At 41.7% G+C, this 18172-nt stretch overlaps 1 protein-coding gene across 5 annotated transcripts in view; it reads left to right on the forward strand.

The window, feature by feature from the left end:
* The window catches only part of MYRIP (myosin VIIA and Rab interacting protein), a 938202-nt gene that overhangs the window by 825824 nt on the left and 94206 nt on the right, over positions 1-18172 (forward strand). For all 5 annotated transcript variants that reach the window (XM_073678116.1, XM_073678115.1, XM_073678117.1 and 2 more), the window contains one exon: positions 14994-15171. In XM_073678116.1, the coding sequence (XP_073534217.1) occupies positions 14994-15171 (178 nt within the window). The remainder of the gene's footprint in view (positions 1-14993; positions 15172-18172) is intronic.

Genomic DNA, 18172 nt, shown 5'->3' on the forward strand with positions numbered 1-18172 from the left:
GCTGTTGTGCATGCAAGCCAATCCCCTGTCCATGGTGCATGAGAAGATGCCTCCTGCCCTGCACCTGTCATTGCACACTCTTAAGTAGCAGCATCAGGAAGCAAGTCCATGTCCTTGTCCCAGCGCAGCATTCAGTTGTCCATACCCCAGTCCTTGGAATGCAAGTGCAAATATGCAGCCAACACCCCACAGGCCACACTACTAAATTCTCCCATTTCACGACTGCGCTCGAAATGTTGCCTTTTAGGCTTGTGGAGACGGAAGCATTCCGCAACCTGATAGCGGCGGCCGTCCCTCGGTACTCGGTCCCCAGCCGCCACTATTTCTTATGGTGTGCCATCCCCGCATTACACAAGCACGTGTCCCAAAACATTAGCCGTGCTCTCAACAACGCAGTTACCGGTAAAGTCCACCTAACCACGGACACGTGGACAAGTGCTTGTGGGCATGGACGGTACATCTCACTGACGGCACATTGGGTTAACATAGTTGAAGTCGGGACCTAGTTGGACCTTGGGACGGAACACGTCCTCCCGATGCCAAGGATTGCGGGCCATAGGTCAATCAGTGTTGCCTCCACGGTCTACAGCTCCTGCACCTTATCCTCCTCAGCCTCCTCCTCCTCTTCAGCCTTCATCTCCAAAATGACCACATCAGTCACAAGCTGGAAGCACTGAAGCACTGCCTCGGCCAAGCGGCAACAGGCTGTGCTGAAGATAATATGCTTAGGCGACAACCTGCACAATGCTGAAGAGTTGTGGACAGCTCTGAAAGAGCAGGCAGATCTGTGGCTCACACCACTGAACCTACAGCCAGGCATGGTCGTGAGTGACAATGGCCGGAACCTTGTGGCGACTCTGAGGCGAGGCGAGCTCACACACGTACCATGCCTGGTCCATGTGCTTAACCTCGTGGTTCAGCAGTTTCTCAAATCCTACCCGGATCTGCTTGTTAAAGTACGCCGCCTGTGTGCCCATTTTAGAAAGTCAGCTACAGCTTCCGCCGCCCTTGTAGTGTTTCAGCAGAGTTTGCAGCTTCCGGCTCACAGACTGGTGTGTGATGTCTCCACGCGTTGGAACTCTACACTGCAGATGTTGGGAAGAATTTGTGAGCAGAAGAGGGCAGTTGTTGAGTACCAGCATCAACAAGGCCGTCGGTATTCAGTTCAGACTCCACACATAAGACCTCAGGAGTGGACATGGATGTCAGACATATGTACCATCCTCCAAAACTTTGAGGACTACACCAAGATGGTGAGCGGCAATGACGCCATAATTAGCATCAGCATCCCGCTTCTCTGTCTTCTGAAACACTCTCTGCTTACAATCAAAGAGGATGCATTGCAGACGGAGCACAATGAGATGGAGCAAGGAACCATACAGGGTGATTACACACAGCCAAGCCTCATCTCATCCCAACATGGATTGGGTGACAATGAGGAAGAGGAGGAAGGACAGGAGCTAGTTTCATGCACTATAGACGGTACTACCTGCACAGCTGTCATACCGTCTGTTCAGCGTGGATGGCCAGAGGACAGAGAGGAGGAGGAGGAGAGCATGGTCAGTCATCCTCTTGGTGAGGACACGGAAGTCTTGCCTGTTAGTAGTCTGGCACGCATGGCCGAGTTTATGTTATGCTGCCTTTCCCATGACCCTCGCATTCTCAAAATTTTGGGTGACAGTCATCACTGGTTGGTGACACTTCTAGACCCACGCTACAAGGAGAACTTTATATCTCTTATTCCTGAGGCAGACAGGTCTACAAAAATGGGGTAGTACCAGATGGCCCTTGTTGTGGAACTATTAAAAAAATTCCCATCTGAAAACGCTGGCGGCAGAGGGCACACTTCGTTGGACAACCAAGGAGTACAGGCGAGAGAGACACAACTTCAATCCAGCAGAGGCAGGAGAACACTGTCAAAGTTCTGGGAGAGTTTTCTCAGACCCTCCCATCGGACAGGCCCTGAGGCGCGGAGTATTCTCACAAGGAGTGCAAAGTTTGGGAAGATGCTGAGGGAGTACCTTGCCGACTGTACCACGTCCTCCCTGATTCCGCTGGTCCTTATAATTATTGGGTATCCAAGCTGGATACGTGGAATGAACTAGTTCTCTATGCCTTGGAGGTCCTGGCCTGCCCAGCCACCAGCATTTTATAAGAGCGGGTTTTTAGTGCCGCTGGTGGAATTATAACTGATAAGCGCATCTGCCTGTCAACTGAAAATGCTGACAGGCTGACTCTTATAAAAATGAACAAGGGCTGGATTGGGCCAGACTTCTCAACACCACCAAATGATAGCAGCGTAACATAAACTCCAATCCAGTGTCTTTTCTTGGGAGGTGTATTCCCATGCACCTTTTCACACCCACACCTGGGTATATGCTTCTTGATTTTGGCTATTTGCTCTTGTCCTCCTCCTTCTCTTCATCCTCCACCACCATATCACCAGGGTAACCGTGGTCCGTGATGCAACACCCACCTAATTTTTTTAAAGGGTGATTATGATGCCCGTAAAAAAAATTTTGATACAGTATGTTCATGTATACCCCCCAGGGGTAAATGTTTGTCAGCCCATACACTTAGTGCATGGGCATTACAAGTATTGGAGGCCCGCTCCTTTCTAATGGGAACATTTTTTTATGAGGCCCTCCTCGACGTCTCTTCCAAGGGGCATTGAAGTGCCTCCAAATTTTTGGCAGCCCTTGCATTCACTGCATAGGCCAACACTATGGGAGACTCTCTCCTTTCTAATGGGAATTTGTCATTACTGTGGCCCTGCTCTGTGTGTCTTTAAATTCTTAGTGGGGTTTTTCCTAAAATTGGTCAGCCGTTGGACTCACTGCATACCCTATGACTGTATAGCAGACTCTTTCCTTTCTAATGGGAACATGTCGTACCTTGTTACTGTGGCCCTGCTCTGTGTGTCTTTAAATTCTTAGTGGGGTTTTTCCTAAAATTGTCAGCCGTTGGACTCACTGCATACCGTATAACTGTATAGCAGACCCTCTCCTTTCTAATGGGAACATGTCTTACTTGTTACTGTGGCCCTGCTCTGTGTGTCTTTAAATTCTTAGTGGGGTTTTTCCTAAAATTGTCAGCTGTTGGACTCACTGCATACCCTGTAACTGTATAGCAGACTCTCTCCTTTCTAATGGGAACATGTCGTACTTGTTACTGTGGCCCTGCTCCATGTGTCTTTAAATTCTTAGTGGGGTTTTTCCTAAAATTGTCAGCCATTGGACTCACTGCATACCCTATAACTGTATAGCAGACCCTCTCCTTTCTAATGAGAACATGCCGTACCTTGTTACTGTGGCCCTGCTCCATGTGTCTTTAAATTCTTAGTGGTGTTTTTACTAAAATTGGTCAGCCGTTGGACTCACTGCATACCCTATAACTGTATAGCAGACCCTCTTATTTCTAATGGGAACATGTCGTACCTTGTTACTGTGGCTCTGCTCTATGTGTCTTTAAATTCTTAGTGGGGTTTTTCCCAAATTTTGGCAGCCCTTGCAGTCACAGCATGGGCATTACCACTACAGGAGACCCGCTCCTTTATAATGGGAACATTTTTTCTACTGAGACCCTCCTCTATGTCTCTTCAAAGGGGTATTTTGTTGTGTCCAAATTTTTGGCCGCCCTTGCAGTCACTGGATACGCAATAACAGTATAGTAGACCCACTTGTTAATAATGGGAACAACAAACCATAGCCGGCTGATGGCTCTCTAACAATAGCGAGGGACGACTGCTGGCCTTTTAAGAATAGTAAGGGCCGTCTGATGTCCCTATAAAAATAGGCTTTATGACTTTCAGAGTCCCTCCATCATAAATAAAACAGGATCTGTCTGATGATGTGTCACACACCACATTGCCAGATAAGGTTGTAACATGTTAAAATGACATTTCCCGGTGAATGCATTTGTCTTAAAAAAAAACGTAAAAAAAACAAAACAATAGGATCTTTCTTTAGTATAAAAAACAGCGTCACCAATTTAACAACAATGTAATCACATTGTTCAGCTCATGCACCTCCTCCTCCATCTCCGAAATGACCACATCAGTCAAAAGCTGACAGCACTGCAGCACTGCCTTGGCCAAGCGGCAACAGGCTGTGCTGAATATAACATGCTTTTATGCTTAATTGACAAACCGCCCAGCGCTGCAGAGTTGTTGAAAGCTGTAACACAGCAGCCTGATCTGTGGCTCTCACCGCTGAACATACAGCCAGGCAAGGTCGTCTGTGACAATGGGCGGAACCTGGTGACGGAGAAATGACAGCCGGGGTAGATACGGTTTCCCTCTATGCCAGTCCTTTCACCGAGCTAAAGAATATGGCTGTGGTGAAATACAACTCCAACTGAGAAGCTGTATCAGATTGAAAAACATTGTGCCCACCAGAGGATTTGATTCTGAGGGCTAACCTTTCTCCCCCGCTCAAAAGCCCCATAGCAGCTGCAAAGTTAGCGCTATCATGAACTCTCCTGAGGTAGAAGCCAAGGCACACCAGAGGATTCTCTGGTGGGACCGTCCAGCCCTGCTAAGAAGCAGTCCTGGCTAAGAAAAGTGTGTGGAAAGGTTCCCGGACACTGTATGGCTGCTTTTTTACAGAGGAGGAAACACACGCAAACACAGGAAGAACATACAAAGTCCTTGCAGATGTTGTCCTTGCTGGGATTTGAACCCAGGATCCCAGCGCTGCAAGTCTTCAGTGCTAACCACTGATCCAGTGTGCTGCCGTTCACCCTCTAATATCTAACAGGCTGGAGATACTTGCACCCACTGCCACTCTATCTTCTGCTCCTTTGTGAGAAAATGTATTTGGGCAGCCACTCAGTCTACCAAATAAAATTCCTGAGAAGGAAATTGGGGATGGCTGTGCTACTGGTACTGGGGGCAGTGCTAATACCATGGTGTCGTACCATAGTTTGCTGGAAATATTCCAGGCTGGTAGGAGGCAAGCAAATTCCCACAGAAAAGCAGTAATGTTCAGGGACCCGCGCTTGTAGAAGACGGAGACAACACCGGGAGAAATAGTGACAGCTGGGGACCGCGTATGGACACGAGGCATGAGGCATGTGGTTGTGAAAAGCTTCCGCCTCTAAGAGCCTAAAAGGCCACATTTCAAGTGAAAGCAGCTTTACAGGACTTCCTGTGAGAAATGACACGCAGGGTAGATAGGGTTTCCCTCTATGCCAGTTCTTTCACCGAGCTAAATACAACTGTCAGCAAAAAAAATTGTGGACTGGTTCCGTACTGTCCCTGGCCACATTCACCTGTCCACGTGTTTGTGGTCAGGCGGTCCTTCCCAGTAAGTGCACTGGGGAGGGCACGGGTGATGTTGTGGGACCCGTGCTTGTGGAAAGCGGAGGGGATACTGGGAAATTTAGTGGCGGCTGGGGACCGAGTATGGACACCCGGCTGCCGCCGGCATGAGGTTATCTAAAGCTTCCGCCTCCACGAGCATAAAAGGCCACATTTCAAGTGCAAGCAGCTGTCAAAAATTTGGCAGTATAGTATTGCAGCCTGTGGGTGGATGGGTGGCTGGCTGCCTGCATACTTGCGATTGCATTCCAAGGAATGGTTTAGGGACAACTGAACGCTGCAGTGGGACAAGGACATGGATGGTGATTGTTGCAAGTCTGCAACGACAGGTTCATGGCGGGAGGCATCTTCGCATGCGCCAAGGATCACTTATGATGGGCACACTTTTAGGCAGTGACCTGGGAGTCAGAGATGCTTCCAGAGGTCTTCCCCATGCTGTTCACATGACTTTTCAGCACTGTATGCATGTGTCTGATTATGTGTCACACACCACATGGCCAGATAAGGTTGTAAAAAGTTAAAATGAAATTTCCTGGTGAATGCATTTGTATTGGTTGAAAGCAATGCAAAAGTGCAAAAACGCATCAAAAACGCTACGTGTGAACATAGCCCAAGGTGTGAGGGAGTATTTTTGTTTTTGGTTATTTATTTTGCTTTATATACATTGTACATGTCATGGAAAGGATGTTCCTTAACATACTTCCCAGGAAAATCCATTTTGGTTTTGTTTTGGTATGTTTTATTGTGAGTCCGTAAAAGTGGCGTAATACCTCTGACAACGTTGTTGATAGAAGTGACCTGGAAGTCAGAAATGCTTCCAGGGGTCTTCCCCATGCTGTTCCCATGTCATTTGAGCACTGTTCCCATCGATTTGGGCAATTTTTAAGCCCTCTGCAGACCGCCGGGGGGAGCCGTCTGAAAAATGATTGAGTTTCCCATAGCTTTACATTGGGCTCGTTGCTTGGGTCGAGCACCCGAGTATTCCAATTTGCTCGACCCGAGCAACGAGTACCCGAGCATTTTAGTGCTCGCTCATCAATAGCTATTAACAGATAAATATAACCTAGAATAAAAGCAATAGATGGTACCCTGCAGTAAGTAAATAGTAATACTTGTGAAAAAAACATAGTATACTTAGTTGACTTTTTTTGATAAAAAAAAGCATAAAACCATCTCACCCAATCAGGATGGTCCCTTACTCTAGTAACTCACCTTGCCATGTGCCAGCAGGCCTCAAAATACTGGGAAAGGAGTCAAAATATGCCGTAGAGTATAATATTTATTGTATAACATAATACGTTTACATATTCCTAGAGACCTTTGTACAGCATTTTTACCATGGATCTTAGCCTCTTTTTTCTGTTCTTATTCTGATTGAGCACATTTACTAGTACATCAAATGCAATATTGTATTTATTACTGTAGTACATTGTGTGTGACCTGGGTAGTGTACCACCACTTTGCTGAGCAGAAAGTGTTCTGAACAAATGACTAATGAGAAAAATAAAATCTTTCCACACAATGAATTCTATGAACTCTTGAGCTATGAATGTGTTATTTATAGGAGGTGAAAGGTTGCCCAATGTTAATAGAAATAAAGAGGGCAGGTGCTATAAGTTTCTGCATTCAGAGCTTGAAGGTTGGATATATGACATAAATTCCTCAGTGTCCATTTATAGTTTGTAGTAAATCATTTGTTACTCTGTGCTACTGGTAATATCGTGCAATAGACTTGGTGAAATACGATTATAATATAAAACCGAAACTGTGCTGGGTAAAAGAAATGAGATCGCAGATTGTAGGAAATTGATATATTGTTAGTACACTGGTGCTTTAAAAAAAAAGTTATTTGTTTATATTCACGTGTAATAAAACACCATAAGTGCAGCCTGGGGTTCTCCTTTCAGATTCCAGTTTCCACACAAAATTCAATGGAGTAGATTTATCATAACACGAGTTTTATATTCCAGTCTTTGAAATAAATTGCTTAATCTTAAGCTTAATGTTTTATAAAAATTGGTGTTTTTGCAACAGCTATTTCAGTTTGATATATGTAATAACTGTTGGACACAGTAATGTTTCTGCCTTGAAATGAGGTTTATTGTACTAACAAAAAATGTGCAATCTGCATTCAAACAAAATTTGACAGGTGCATAAGCATGGGCACCTCACCAGAAAAGTGACATTAATATTTAGTAGATCCTCCTTTTGCAAAAATAACAGCCTCTAGTCGCTTCCTGTAGCTTTTAATGATTTCCTGGATGAAGGTATTTTTGACCATTCCTCTTTACAAAATAATTCCAGTTCAGTTAAGTTTGATGGTCGCCGAGCATGGACAGCCCTCTTCAAATGATCCCACAGATGTTCAATGATATTCAGGTCTGGGGACTGGGATGGCCATTCCAGAACATTGTAATTGTTCCTCTGCATGAATGCCTGAGTAGACATGGAGCGGTGTTTTGGATCATTGTCTTGCTGAAAGATCCATCCCCTGAGTAACTTCAACTTTATCACTGATTCTTGAACATTATTGTCAAGAATCTGCTGATAATGAGTGGAATCCATGCGTCCCTCAACTTTAACAAGATTCCCGGTGCTGGCATTGGCCACACAGCCCCAAAGCATGATGGAACCTTCACCAAATTTTACTGTGGGTAGCAAGTGTTTTTCTTGGAGTGCTGTGTTTTTTTGCCGCCATGCATAACACCTTTTTGTATGACCAAACAACTCAATCTTGGTTTCATCAGTCCACAGGACCTTCTTCCAAAAAGAAATTGGCTTCTCCCAATGTGCTTTTGCATACCTCAGCCGACTCTGTTTGTGGTGTGCTTGCAGAAACGGCTTCTTTCGCATCACTCTCCCATACAGCTTCTCCTTGTGCAAAGTGCGTTGTATAGTTGACCGATGCACAGTGACACCATCTGCAGTTAGTTGATGCTGCAGCTCTCTGGAGGTGGTCTGAGGATTGTCCTTGACTGATCTCACCATTCTTCTTCTCTGCCTTTCTGATGTTTTTCTTGGCCTGCCACTTCTGGCCTTAACAAGAACTGTCCCTGTGTTCTTCCATTTCCTTACTATGTTCCTCACAGTGGAAACTGACAGGTTAAATCGCTGAGACAGCTTTTTGTATCCTTCCCCTGAACTATGTTGAATAATCTTTGTTTTCAGATCATTTGACAGTTGTTTTGAGGAGCCCATGATGCCACTCTTCAGAGGAGATTCAAACAGGAGAACAACTTGCAAGTGGCCACTTTAAGTAGCTTTTCTCATGATTGCATACACTTGGCTATGAAGTTCAAAGCTCAATGAGGTTACAAAACCAAAATAAGTGCTTTAGTAAGTCAGTAAAAAGTAGGTAGGAGTACTTAAAAAAAGAAAATGATAAAGGTGCCCATACTTATGCACCTGTCAAATTTTGTTTGAATGCAGATTGCACATTTTCTGTTAGTATAATAAACCTCATTTCAAGGCAGAAACATTACTGTGTCCAACAGTTATTACATATATCAAACTGAAATAGCTGTTGCAAAAACACCAATTTTTATAAAACATTAAGCTTAAGATTAATAGGGGTGCCCAAACTTTTTCATATAACTGTATATAAATTGTCTCCAAAATAGCAAATAGGGATTGATTGTATAGCAAATAGGGCTGTGTGTCTGTATGTATGTGCTCTGTGTTTTCATATACTGTATGTATATATGTGCCATGTATGCATGTGTCTGTATGAGCTGTGTATACACAAGTCTATATGTATGTATGTGCTCTGTGTATACATGTGTCTGTATGTATGTATGTGCTCTGTGTATACATATATGTATGTATATGTTCTGTGTATGCATATATGTCTGTATGTATGTGCTATGTGTAGATATATATCTGTCTGTATGTATGTGCTCTGTGTATACATATATGTATTTGCTCTGTGTTTACATATATTCTGTATGTGCTCTGTGCATGCATGTGTCTGTATGTATGCGCTCTGGGTATAGATATATGTCTGTATGTATGTGCTCTTTGTATACATTTCTCTGTATGCATTTGCTCTGTGTATACATATATGTCTGAATGTATGTGCTCTGTGTATACATATATGTATGTATTTGCTCTGTGTATGCATGTTTCTGTATGTACATGCTCTGTGTATACATGTCTGTAAGTATTGTGCGTATACATGTGTCTGTATGTGCTTTGTGTATGCATGTGTCTGTATGAGCTCTGGGTATGCATGTCTTTGTATATATGTACTCTGTGTATATATGTACTGTATGTATGTGCTCTGTGTATGTATATGTCTGTATGTGCTCTGTGTGTATACATATGTGTGTGTGCTATGTGTGTATACATATGTGTGTAACATGCATATTGTGTGTTACATACGGTCTGTGTATGTAGCATCCACATTTAGAAATACCAACAGTGCAGATGAGAGTTCATGGGTGTAAACACATTGGCAGTTGCCCAACGAATGAGCATATTGATGCTCATTCATCTGGTCATTGCATTGTTTATGCCAGAATAAAAATCATTGTTCTCAGCAACACATTGCTCAGTGAAAACTGCAGACGTGCTGTTGATAACAGGACACTGTATGTGGACAGATTGATTTACTAGTGATCATTCTGTGCCCATCATTCTTTGTCAGCCTGTGTAAAGAGGCTGGTAAACAGGCGCCGAACAACTTGAATATTTTTGATTGTGCTTGTTTAACAGCTTGAACTCAGCTCATGTAAATGCAACCTAAATGTGTGTGTGTGATGATATAATATGTCAACATTTAGGGCCCCACTTTAAACTTTTGCCCAGGGCCCCATTTTGTCTAAAACTGGCCTTGTCTACATGAACATAGTCCTGCTGCTCCAAAGATAAAAGACAATGGAAACAAGCCCTGCTCTGTGACAGCAAGCAACCAAGATCTGCCTCTGTCTGCACACAGAGTAAACTGTCTCCCACTCACATTCATGCAATATGTAGGGGAAAATAGTCATAGACAGCCAGATGGAGCATGAAATACCGAAAAGAGGAAAAGGTATGATGGATAAATGAAAATATAATCAATATGGCAGAATTGTATAGAAAGGACTATGACTATGACAAAGAAACCAATGCTTTGTCCAAACTCCACATCAAAGACATCAGATTGGAAAATAAAAAAACATTTTTCTTTTGAATATTTTTTTGTGGTTTTCTATAAAAAACAAAGTCATAAATTCAGATCTTGTGAATTGACTGAACTTCTCTCTGACACCTGCCATGTATGTACAAGCAGGGTTTTAATCAGAAATTGGTAAAATGACAATGCACTGCAATACAGAAGTATTGCAGTGTATTGTACCTGCAAGCAATTGAATGTTTAAGTCACCAAGAGTGGTGGGGAAAGCTAAAAAAAATGCATGGCTGCATCCAAAATTCTGTGTCCACACCTAACTTAAATTCTGCACTTTTTTTTTCCATTGTATTGTTTTTGTGCAGAAAATCTGCTGTGTTTAACTGGCCAAGCAAAGTGGATATAATTTCTTGAAAACTCATGTCCACTGTGAGTTTAGCCCCCTTAATGACCACCGATATGAAACAGCGATCGCGAAAAAGGCTGTAACGCCCCCCAGGAGTCGGAAAATCTCCGGCGTCTTAGCTACTACTACTGGGAGTAGCTGAAACCCTGAGAACATGATCAGGGCCAAATTTTCCGGTCCCTGATCACATGATTACCGTTCTTTAGTGAATAACAGCGATCACAAAAAAAAAAATGTTCCCGCTGTTACAATGATTTCTCTCTCTGCTGATATGATATACATTAGAGAAATGACATCCCTCAAACCCTTCAGTACCTCTACCATCCCCCAGTCCCACCTGCTCCATCCCCCAGCCCTCATCGTCATCTTCCTGTAAAAAATGGCGGGTGCACCCGCTGAGATCTGCCAGCCGGTACCCGGCAACAATAGGGAATTTTTCCTATTGGTTCCAATTGATCACGGTCATAGACCCTATCACAGTGATCAAAAGCAAAAAAATAGTAAATAAAATCCCCCTTTTTCACCCCCTTAGTTAGATAAAAATTCTAAAATAAAAAAAATAAAAAAAATTCCATTCTTTGCCGCTAGGGTTTGGGTTGGGGTATGGTTGGGTTAGGGTTGTGTTAGAGTTGGGGCTGTGTTAGGGTTGGGGTTAGAATTGGGGTTGTGTTAGGGTTCTGGTTACGATGACGATATGATGACTAGTGTTGAGTGCAAGTGCTCGCTACTCGAGTTTGCACGAGTATCGCAGGTGCTCGAGTGACATGCTTGAGTCCCCACCCCACATGTTTCGTGACTGTTATACATCCCGCATGTTTTTTTTGGGTGTCTAACAGCCACAAAACATATGGGGTGGGGACTTGATTGTGTCACTTGGGCAACCGCGACACTCTGTGCATACCCGAGCACCCGATGCAAACGCAAGTAGCGAGCACTTGCGCTCAACACTAATGACGACGTATTCAATATGATGACCTAATGTTATCAAATTCTGTGTCGTACCTCTGAGTTCAAAATGCTCCCTATACCACTGGATAAAATCCTTGAGGGGTGTAGTTTCCAAATTTGGGTCACTTGTGTGGGATTTCCACTGATTAGACACCTCAGGGGCTCTCCAAACACAACATGGTGTCTGCTGTCGATTCCAGTCAATTTTGCGTTCAAAAAGTCGCACACTGCTACTTGCCTTCGGAGTCCTGACGTGCGCCCAAACAGTGTTTTTTCCCCACATATGGGGTATAAATGTACTCAAGAGGAATTGCACAACAAATTATGTGGTCCATTTTTTCTTGTTACCCTTGTGAAAATAAAAATATTTGGGTCTAAAGTAAAATTTTTGTGAAATAAAGTTAAATGTTCATTTTTTTCTAACACATTGCTTCAGTTCCTATGAAGCACCTGAAGGGTTAATAAACTTATTGAATGTGGTTTAAGCACCTTGAGGGGTGCAGTTTTTAGAATGGTGTCACTTTTGGGTATTTTCTGTCATAAATGCCCCTCAAAGTCACTTCAAATGTGATGTGGTCCCTAAAAAAATGGTTTTGTAAATTTTGTTGAAAAGTGAGAAATCGCTGGTCGCATTTTTTCTTCATAGGATTCTATGGAAATCTGAAATTCGTATTATGAATTTTGGTGTGGACACCTGCAGAAAACATGTAGCTAAAAAGTAGCAAAAATAAAAAGGCAGCATTTACGCTATGTGTAAACATGACCTTAAAGTCTGAACTTTTAAAATATCCCATTATTTATCTTGCTCATTGAATGTCATAAAAATACAGAATTGCTGTTTTTAGGTTGGTCATATCGAATTCCATATTGGAATGGAAAAGTGATCAGAAAGTTGCATTGTATCCATGCCAAAATGTAACAAGAAAAAAAAACTTACCCTGAAAAAAACAAGATCTCACACAATTGAATTGACAAAATAATAAGAATATTATTGGGCTCAGAATATGGCAACACAAGTCGGAGTTTAAAAAAAACAAAAACTTAAAAGTAGAAAATCAATTTGATCTCTGCAGTCGTACTGACCGCAGAATAAAGCTATCGTGTCATTTTATGGCACAGTGAATGTCATAAAAGCTAAACCCTAAACCAGCAGAATGGATGTTTTTTTTCCACAGTGCAAATAATTGGTAAAAAAATGCTGATAATTAAAACTATGACTCTTCCTTAAAAAAAAAAAAAATAATAATGTATATTTTGGGGAAAACGGATGACAGTGAAGGTGAAAAAAAAAGAAATCACCAAAATATGGGAAGGGTTAAAGGTGCAATCTGGTTTCTGCAAATAATGTTATTTGTTGCATAATGAAAAGGTAAATAATTGTTATAATTTCTGAATACTTTTCTCACAGTTTTCAAGATCTCTGCATGCTGTTAATCAATAGGAACCTTCACTGTTCACTACCTGCACATGAAAATCTTTGCTGGTCATGTAAAAAATAAATCAGAAAGTCTTAGGCTTATAGATCTACAGAACTACAGTCATTGATAATGAACCGCACAAAATCATCCGTTTTTATATATTTTCAGAACATGAGTCCAGATTGTACTTCTGCCTTATCACTTATGGAGCTTATTTATGTTTTGCGTGATCCTGTATCACCACCTAGTGGATGAGTGGTGGTATATCATATCAAGTGAAGAAAAAAATCTCAAATTTTATTGTGTAAAAAATATATTATCCAGCAAAGGCAATCTAATAAGCACTGAATACATCAACAGCACACATCTCTATGCAAGCCTGATAGTTTTCTGTAATGTATGTATCACACTGTTTAATTTACTCATACCTCCTAACTTTGAAATTTAGGAAAGAGAGATGCATACTGTGGCGTAGTATGGCATGGCAATTTTTATTTTACACTAGTGAAACACTTTAGTGTTCCAACACAGTACGATACCCCTTTCATGGCCCACACAGTGCCCACAACACACTGTATGATACTCACAGTGGCCTCCATCACACAGTATTATACACCCACAGTGCTCACCACACACTCTAATGCCCAAACAGTGCTCACCTATGCAGTATGATGCCCACAATGTCCCCGGCACAGTATGATGTCACCATAGTGCCCACCACACTCTATGATGCCCACACAATGCCCAGCACACACAGTATGATGCCCCCACTGCACCTTCAAACAGTGTGATTCCCATAGTCCCCATGAACACAATATAATACCCGCAATGCCCCCCTCACACACATTATGATGCCTCTAGTGCACCAAAGTATGATGCCAAAATCCCCCACACACATTATGATGTCCACAACCCCCCTTACACACACACACACACACACGCACACTATAATACCACCGTAGCCCCCTCACACCATATGAATTCCCTACGGTGGCTCTCCACGCACAGTATGATGCCCCTATGTCTCTCACCTACATTGTGATGCAACCAGTTTCCACACACAATATGTTGTTTCCACAATGCCCCCAATATAGTATGATGCCCCCCATTTCCCCAACACAAAGTATGACCCCCAGTGCTTTCCCACACAGTTTGATGACCCTACGGTCCTCCTGCACAGTATAATGCCACCACAGTCCTTTCACAAAGTGTGATGCCCCGCATCTCCCCCACATTGTATAATGCCCCCACATTTTCTCTTAAACAGTATGATACCCCCTTAGTCTTCCCACACAGTATCATGCCCCCACAGCTCTCCAACACAGTATAATTCCCCTTCATTTCCTTCTAAACAGTATGATGCCCCCACAATATCCCCTCAGCTTCTCGACACAGTCTAATGCCCCTATAAACAGTATGATATCTCTAGGGGCAGTTGGGAGTTACTGGAAACCCTTTCTTTTAAAAGTAGCCTTCAGTATCTATAGTATAATGTAAGTTAAAATATTAAACATTATCAGTTATTAGCAGGAAATTCAAGTATCTGAGGTGACAAAATGGCAGATTTCATTACGTCCTGTTACTACTGGATAGTAAAGCAAAGATATACTTTCTAATAGAGACTAATGTATGTTGCATAAAGCTTGAGGCTGTGTTTAAGCATTGATGGGGTTTTTTTTTGTTTGCCAGCATTTTCAAAAATAGCAGCAAAAATGATCTGATTTTACTGCAATTGCAGCAAGAAAAAAACCACATTCTAAAACTCCTAAATATTATCTCACTTTCTTTCTTTAGAGATCCCACTCTGCTTTCTCTCTCATGAGTGAAGATGCAGCAAGTAACCATGCAGAGGTGAAAACTAGTACCCCAGAACCCCGCTACTCATCACAAAGAATCCACAAGAGGAAACTTAAAGAAGCAAGACCTTCTACATTGCCAAGTTGGAAGAGTGTGGACAGTCTTTACGATTCAAGTAATTTATGTTCTTCAATACAGTCCGTACATCACAACAGATTTTATCTTGTAGGACCATCTGATTTAATTTGTTAACCAGATAACAACCAAGTGCTGTAAATTTATTGAACATGATCCTGGGCTTTAACTTGTGCCATTATAAAGCTTTGGTGCGTGGTTAAAGCTTCTGCAAAATAGCATACGCAGGTCAGTCAATGGCTGTAACACACAGCCAGGCATCCCAGGGAGAAGACAGTAGTTGTTTATTACTTCTCCTGTCTTCTCCTTTTATGGCAACATAGAGCTCAGTGAGCTCTATGCATTAAACAGAATCATCGCTATTGCTGATACTTCTGTAGGACCTAGTGATCAGATGACTACCAGGTCTCTGTCAGTATAGCAGAGCTGCTGTATCCTAGCAGATCCAGATTAGCACTGTCAGTGACGCCTAGGTCAGCAGGGGGGCTGTTTTTTTTCTGTAAGTGGGACTCCTATGCATGCCCCAGTTACAGTGGGAAAAAATTAACAATAAAAGAAAAATAATATTCCCAGAGATCTTTTAGGATTTTATTATGCAAAAAATATAACTATGTGTAAAACATTTTCAAAAACAAACTAAAAAAAGTAATAGAAAATATTAAGTCCCCATGACAAACAGTGTGGAAAAAATAAGTATACACATATACACATTTTATTACATACATGCAACAACAAAAAAAAAATATATATATATATATATATATTAGGTATCCACGTGATGTAATTACCTAGAGAATTGATTTAATAGGTGATTGGTGTGAAACATGAATAGGAAAAATATAAAAAGAAAAATGTAAACCAAAAAAATGCTTTTTTCAATATTTGCATCGCAAAAAAACATATATGTGTGTGTCTAAACAGTGGGGAAAATAAGTATTTGATACACTGCCGATTTTGCAGGTTTTCCCAACTACAAAGAATGGAGAGGTCTGTAATTTTTATCGTAGGTGCACTTCAACTGTGAGAGACAGAATCTAAAAATAAAAACAAGAGGATCACATTGTATGATTTTTAAATAATTCAATTGCACTTCATTGCATGAAATAAGTATTTGATCAACCAGCAAGAATTCTGCCTCTCACTGACCTGTTTGTTTTTCTTTAAGAAGCCCTCCTACTCTGCACTCATTACCTATATTAATTGCACCTGTTTGAACTCATTCCCTGTATAAAAGACACCTGCCCACACACTCAATCAATCACACTCCGACCTCTCCACCATGGCCAAGACCTAATAGCTGTCTAAGTATACCAGGGACCAAATTGTAGACCTGCACAAGGCTGGGATGGGCTTCAGCACAACAGGCAAGCAGCTTGGTGAGACGGCAACAACTGTTGGCACAATTGTTAGAAAATGGAAGAAACACAAGATGACTGTCAATCTTTCTCGATCGGAGTCTCCATGCAAGATCTCGCCTCGTGGGGTAAGGATGATTCTGAGAAAGGTCAGGAATCAGCCCAGAACTACATGGGAGTACCTGGTCAATGACCTGAAGAGAGCTGGGACCACAGTCTCAAACATTACTGTTAGTAATACACTACGCCATCATGGATTAAAATCCTGCAGAGCATGTAAGGTCCCCCAGCACATGTCCAGGCCCGTTTGAAGTTCTCCAATGACCATCTGGATGATAGAGACATGGGAGAAGGTCATGTGGGGTCAAATAAGACCAAAATAAAACTTTTTGGTATCAACTCCACTCACCGTGTTTGAAGGAAGTAGAAGGATGAGTACAACCCCAAAAACACTATTCCAACCATGAAGCATGGTGCGGGAAATCTCATACTTTGGGAGTGCTTTTCTGCAAAGGGGACAGGACAACTGCCCTGTATTGAAGGGAGGATGGATGGGGTCATGTATCGCAAGATTTTGGCCAACAACCTCCTTCCTTCAGTAAGAGCATTGAAGAAGGGTCGTGACTGGGTCTTCCAGCATGACAATGACCCAAAACACACAGCCAGAGCAACTAAAAGGTGGCTCCTTAAGAAGCATTTTAAGGTCCTCGAGTGGCCTAGCCAATCTCCAGACCTGAACCCAATAGAAAATCTTTGGAGGGAGCTGAAACTCAATGTTGCCCAGCGACAGCCCCAAAACCTGAAAGAACTGGAAAAGATCTGTATGGAGGAGTGGGTCAAAATCCCTGCTGCACTGTGTAATTCCAAACAAAGGTTTCTGTACCAAATATTAAGTTCTGTTTTTCTGTTGTATCAAATACTTATTTTGTGCAATAGAATGCAAATTAATTATGTAAAAATCATATAATGTGTTTTTCTGTTTTTTTTTTTTTTATTCTGTCTCTCATAATTGACGTGTACAATAAAAATCACAGACCTATATATTCTTTGTATGTGGAGAAACTTGAAAAATCTGCAGTGTATCAAATATTTATATTCCCCACTGAATACACATATATATCTACCTTGATAGCTAGATAGATAGATAGAATTGTATACATACAGCGGGTGAAAAAACTATTGAACTTGTCACTAATTTTCTAAGTAAATATATTTACCGTATAGATCATCAGTTTTACCAGCTGATATTACATTATATTATATTTTCCACTAAGTGACAGGATTGCTTTCTAATTACTGATAGATTTCAGCTGTTGTCATGACTTTCCATGGCTATTTACACCTCTCTGTCTTCATGTGTTCATATATTTGTACTTGTTGTTTTCATTATTACACATAACTTAATTTATGGTCATCTATGGTTTGATTTATTTGCCTGTGTGGATTGGATGGCTTATTACTGACATCTGGTGAGAATTTCATGTCAATAGCACCTTTATAAATACAGTACATACTTAGAAAATTGGTGACTTTGGATACTTATTTCACCCCCTGTGTGTATGTATATACACTGCTCAAAAAAATAAAGGTAACACTTAAACAACACAATGTAACTCCAAGTCAATCACACTTCTGTGAGATCAGCCTGTCCAGTTATGAAGCAACACTGATTGTAATTGAATTTCT

Source organism: Phyllobates terribilis, unplaced genomic scaffold (genome assembly GCF_046119375.1).
Source record: "Phyllobates terribilis strain yellow unplaced genomic scaffold, ASM4611937v1 Scaffold_4__5_contigs__length_816908805, whole genome shotgun sequence".
Lineage (NCBI taxonomy): Eukaryota > Metazoa > Chordata > Amphibia > Anura > Dendrobatidae > Phyllobates > Phyllobates terribilis.